This window comes from Spermophilus citellus (assembly GCF_964194105.1).
Source record: "Spermophilus citellus genome assembly, chromosome: 8".
NCBI classification, from domain to species: domain Eukaryota; kingdom Metazoa; phylum Chordata; class Mammalia; order Rodentia; family Sciuridae; genus Spermophilus; species Spermophilus citellus.
The window spans coordinates 155093431-155099531 of NC_138189.1; the positions used below are offsets into that span (position 1 = coordinate 155093431).

At 39.2% G+C, this 6101-nt stretch overlaps 1 protein-coding gene across 1 annotated transcript; it reads left to right on the forward strand.

The window, feature by feature from the left end:
* Positions 1-2079: 2079 nt before the first annotated feature.
* FABP2 (fatty acid binding protein 2) lies at positions 2080-5211 on the forward strand (the record flags this gene model as incomplete). Its single annotated transcript, XM_081304337.1, has 4 exons — positions 2080-2146; positions 3271-3443; positions 4296-4403; positions 5094-5211. 4 exons carry the CDS (start codon positions 2080-2082, stop codon positions 5142-5144), a joined length of 399 nt encoding a protein of 132 aa, XP_081160463.1. The 3' UTR covers positions 5145-5211.
* Between the last annotated feature and the right edge of the window lie 890 nt (positions 5212-6101).

Genomic DNA, 6101 nt, shown 5'->3' on the forward strand with positions numbered 1-6101 from the left:
CAGCTCTGTCCCCAGCAGCTTAGCCAATTTTAGCTGCAGTTATGAACTCATTGTTATGGCCTTTCTCCCCACCCCTGTTTGTATTCTGATCTCTCTTCTTTTTTAAATGAGATAATGGAGCTAGCAGAAAGTTGCTTTTAATCTACTTATTGATAAAATAAAGAATATAGTACTCACTGAAAGAGTGGTACACAACAGACAGAATCAAAATTTTAAAACATGGTTTGATCTCTCCAGCATTCTGTTCAAATTTGTCCGATACATCTTCCCTTGACCTGATGACACTCTGGGTAGAGCTTCCCTGCTGGCCCTCAGATAACAAGATATTCTCCAGGCACCTTCAGGCACAACAATGTCTTTTTGGTAGCTAACATCTGCAGACAAGTTACTGATGAAGAGCCTGTCCCGCACAGCGAGAGGGTCTGCTGCCCAGTTCAGGCCTGCACTGGGCTGGAAGACTGCCGTGGAAGGTAGAAAGATCTCCCTGACCTTCAGTCACCCTCTGCATCCTCACCCCAGACACATACCAGGCTTGGCTCTGACCCCACGCTTGGGGATGGAGAGAGGGAAAGTGAAACAGAGGAATGGTTTTAATTACTGAGAGAGCTAACATCTGGCTTTTGTTCTTTTTGTACATGGGAGATGTTTGATGTTAATTTTTTTGTCTTATGAAAGTTTTTGTTATCCAGCTATATTTCTACTTTTTAAAATTATGCTCAGTGGACTGTCACCCTCCACAACCTAAACTAAAACACAATGAGTACTTACTGAGTACCAGGTCATTTATACAAACTCCTGGTATCCCTAAACACCATGCCAAAAGACGTGTTAGAAAATGACCCTTCAGACAAGTACCACATGTCCTCTCACCTGTGGAAACCAAAAGAGGTTGACTTGAATGTGGGAAATGGGTGCTTGAGGTGGTGAAGGTGGTGTAGGGGGATGGAAGGAGCAGGTGGGATCTGGACCTGCACACTGTATGCATGTGAGAACTAGCATGCTGAACCCCTTTAAAAAGCACAATCTACACATGCCAATTAAACATAAAATAAAATCTTTTTAAAAAAGAAGTGCTAGCTGGGTGCAGTGGTGCACCTGTAATCCCAGTGGCTCAGGAGGCTAAGGCAGGAGGATGGAGAGTTCAAAGCCAGCCTCAGCAGAAACCAAGGTGCTAAGCAATTCAGTGAGACCCTGTCTCTAAGTAAAATACAGATTAGGGCTAGGGGTGTGGCTAGTGGTTGAGTGCCCCTGAGTTAAATCCCTAGTAACAACAACAACAACAACAACAACAAAAAGAAGTGCATATATGTAAACTATGAAAACACTGTGGCCAATGAGAAAACTCAAACATACAAGGCCACCTACCATATGAATCCATTTGTACGAAATGTTCAGAAGAGACCAAGCCACAAAATCCAGACATGGGTGAGAAGCTGGCAGGGCTGGGAACAGAGGATCAGAAACGACTTCTCACTGTGTGTGGTTTCTCCTTGGGACGATGAAATCCTCTGGAATTAAATAATGGTGATGGTTACACAATAGCGTGAAGCTCCCTAAAAGCAGTGAATTTTATCCTTAAAATAATCAGTCTGTTGGATCTTACCTTAATAAAGAAAAACAAAGACCTGAATTTTCAGTCTCAACCACATTAACTTTTTGACTGTATTTGGCATACAGTCTTTCTTTGCAAGACAACTGCTACTGTTTAAAAAAAGGAATACGTGAATAACAGTCTAATTTCTCATGTTATTTGAAATTGCCTAATATACTGCACACCTTGAGGTCATATGTAGAAATACTATCTTCAGAAAGCTCACATTTGAATTCTTAAATGTTCTTGACTTCGTAGTCTAAGACAGAGTAGGTTTGCTTATCATCCTCAACATCAGCTGAACTTCAGAAGATAGAAGGAAATTATGCAAAGAGAAACTGAAGTGGTTTGTCATCACAGTGATCAGTGACCTCTTGATCTTTAGACTTCCACATCACAGTATGGAGTTGGTTCCAAGATAAGAAACAGAATAAATTCTATAGACAGGCCTGTATCTCCACTTGCCTGTGGCCAGCACATCCGAGACGATGGCGTTCGATGGTACTTGGAAAGTGAACCGGAATGAGAACTACGACAAGTTCATGGAAAAAATGGGTAGGAAGCCATTGCTCAGGGTTCTCTCTGCTTTCTCTAGGCCTTTCTCTGCTGTGGGATCCAGATGCCTGACAGCTCAGCACAGGAACAGCCACACCCGGGTCCTGCATCAGGAAGCGCGTGCACCTCACCAGTGGGGGGCAGACTCTGAGGGCCCTCCTCCAGGACAGACACCAAGGCTTCCTTCCTTCTCGACCTGCTGCTTGTACCTGTATCATTGAAAACCCACATTTGTTTTTTAATAGAGTAAGAAAATGGTAGTGGGTGATGATAATCCAAATTTTAAAACATCAAATTCTTGGGAATGGGAAAGCAAAAATCATATAATAAAGTATAACAATAAATAGAAAAGAGTTCTTTCAAAAATCACTTTGAAAAAATTAGATTTGATTCTCTTTTGCTCTGACTTACAAAACTTTAGGAATTTCCTCACAAAGCTACTATGTATTTTTTTTGAGAAGTTTAATTTAACTATTTTGTAAAATCTATGCCAATACCTAGTAGCACCCACACTGTATAAGATGGGTGATTTTTTATCATTCCCCAAAATAAAAAATCTGCATCAATAGTATTGTACAGTTTAGGGATTCCAAGTTTAAATTTATAGAATTGTACATAATAATGAATTTCACCATGAAATTTTCAATTTTTACATTTTTGTGTCAGTCACAAATGTCACCAAAAGCAATGATGTATGAAGTGTAGATTTTAAAAGCAATTATGGAAAAAAAGTGTTTTAAGATTCTGTATAAGCAGAATTGAAGTTTCATTTCTTCATGCATATGTGAATATGCCTCTTCATACTTCATCTGACATTTCTTGAATTTGATATACATAATACTGAAACAAAAGTGTATTAGTCTTATGAAAATGAATAAGCACTGGGATTTCTAAAACTCTGTGCTTCACCTGATTTTTTTGAAGTCTGGGAAAGCAGCTTGAGTCAGTCTTCTCCTGCCTGAGCTTGAACTTCTGCAGAAGCAAGCAGAGTGCTATGGGCTCTGCAGTGAGATGGGGTTTTCTTCCCCCCCTCAGAATAAACAACAACAACAACAACAAATCAGAAAAGCCAGGGCCTTCTGGGCACTTGGGTCTCACTTTCTCTGGCCTCCTTTCTCTTCCAGGGATCAACATGGTGAAGAGGAAGCTTGCGGCTCATGACAATCTGAAACTGGTCATCACACAGGAGGGGAACAGATTCACAGTCAAAGAGTCCAGCAACTTCCGAACCATTGACATTGTGTTTGAACTTGGCACTGCCTTTGCTTACAGCCTAGCGGATGGAACTGAACTCAGTGTAAGAACTTTTTATAAGCAATGCATTATTGATTTTTCTACCCAAAACTGAAACGGTATCTGCTTTGTCCCATTGGTTGGCTTAATTAATGCATATCTCCTTCATATACTGAAGAAGCCCAACATTGACAGGGCACTTAAATACAGTGAGTCAACCATCTATGAAGAATCTGGACTGAACTTTCTGGAAAGAAAGTGCTTAAAAATTCTGTATAAGCAGATTTGAAGTTGTGTTTCTTTATGCATGTGTGAATATGCCTTGTCATACTTCATTTAACACTTATGGATTCAGAAAAATATCCTTTGAATGATGTGTACAGATCTGGCTCAGTATTTCCATACTGGCAGGACAAAAGCTTTCAGAGTTATGTAACATACACCTCATAGTCATCTGATAAATACATTGAAATAAGAAGTTAATAAGTGAGGAATGAGTGAACAACCAAGAGGACGGTCTAATGCTGCAGTGTGAGTCACTGAGACATACTCTCTCATGATCAAGGTAAAAGACTTCAGAAGTCATCATCTTCAGCCAATTTTTTGAAGCTCTGTTTTAGCCTTAGAGTTTCTCTAGTTAGATTCTATACATCTGCAATGATGGTTTAACTGCTGAATGTTTTATCAACTGTGCCTCAAAGATGGCCCACAGAGGTTGTGGAGGGAGGGCAGCATGGTATCGGTGGCATCACACAGGTCCTCCAGGACCCCCAGTGAGGCTCCAGGCTGGTGCCTGGCTCTGGGAGAGTGACAGAACCGTGGTTGTGGACACTGATGCAACCGTGGCTCTACAGAACTAGAACCATGTGTGACACACACAAGATCTAACAAATGCCACTTTGTCATCACAATGCAGGGGACCTGGAGCCTTGAGGGAAATAAACTTGTAGGAAGATTCAAACGGGTAGACAATGGAAAGGAACTGAATACTGTCCGAGAAATTACAGGTGATGAGCTCATCCAGGTGAGTTGTACAAAGACCTGTAACTACTTCCCAAAGACAAAAATGATTACATGTTTTTTGAAATTGATGAGTTATACCTTTAGTTAACAGACTGTTATTTCTTTTCTTATGTATCTTACTGATTTAAAAAATAGATATTTTTATGCATAGTTATTGAAGATAATTTATATATATATATATATATATATATATATATATATATATATATATATATATATATGTTGGATACAAGAATCCTAGTTTAGCTGGATGTGCTGATGCACACCTGTAATCCCAGTGACATGGAAGGCTGAGACAGGAGAATTGCAAGTTCATGGCCAGTCAGCAATTCAGGGAAGTCCTAAGCAGCTTAGCAAGACAGTGTCACAAAATGTAAAATAGAAAGGGCTGGGAATTTGGCTCAATTGTAAAACCCCCCTGGGTTCAATTCCCTGCTCAAAAAACAAAACAAAACAAAACACAAAAAAACAACAACAACAACAATAAAACCCTAGTTTAGCTGAAAATGTAAATGACTAGACGCCAAAATGTGTTTTGTAGTGGACATCTACATCTGCATAAAATGTTGCTATCAGTACATGAAAAAATAGTATGAACTCATCCAGAGCTCCAATAATACCAATAATACTAAAATTTCTTAATGTAGATGTATTAATGGCAATTTTTTTAATGCTTGCTGACACCTTTCAGACCTACACGTATGAAGGAGTAGAAGCCAAGAGGATCTTTAAAAAGGAATAAGCACAGTTCTCAGGCACCGCCCGCCCAGAATACATATGCTGGAAGTCTGTCCATTCAGAGCTGCTTTTCTCTGCCTATCAAGCATGAGGTTCTGAATAATTATTCCTTCTACAAACATTGATGTACTTCCAGACTTGACAAAGGAAGCAAGTAAAAGCTATTTATGATTTAATTTGTTTTATATTCTTTAACAATGAAATTCATGGGAATTCTAAAATAATATGCAACATATTTTAAAACAGAAAAATAAATACTATTCTATATATTAGCCTCTTCTTTAAAACAACAAAGCTATGTGACATGTGCAATAGTAGACAGTTTTTGTTGTTTTTATTTTCAAATTTGGCAAGCTAAACACATAGGCTGTGTGGGGGTTTCTAAAATTTTGCAATGGTTGTGAATGATTTCCTTGGTAGCATCTCTTATTATAAAAGCAATGCATACTCAACCAGAAGGCTCAGAAATAAGAAAAGCAAATGCACCTACACACCTGCAAGACCCTGGGCTTGAGCCTCAGCACTGCACTAAAGAAAAAATATCAATCTGTTCATTTTATAACTTCATAAAAATCTTTATAAATATTGATCATCAGCTTAGCAAGACACTGTCACAAAATGAAAAATAGAAAGGGCTGGGAATTTGGCTCAATGGTAAAGCTCCCCTAGGTTCAATTCCTGTTGCTGGGCACAACAGGAGCCAGAAGCACGCTTTACTTCTCTGACTGCACTAATCTTCACATGTGAAGTGGGGGCAGGCAGCACTCCCACCTGCAGGTGGGGAGACAGACACCAAGCATCTTATCAGCTCATCTAATGCTGAGTAGGGTCCCTGTGAACACGAGAACTAACGTAGGTCCTAGATTTCAGTCCAGTATGTCAGATCCATTACTCAGCCTGTTAAAAATAAAAATATCTTTTAAAAAATTTTTTACATCTTTTTTAATATTTATTTTTTAGT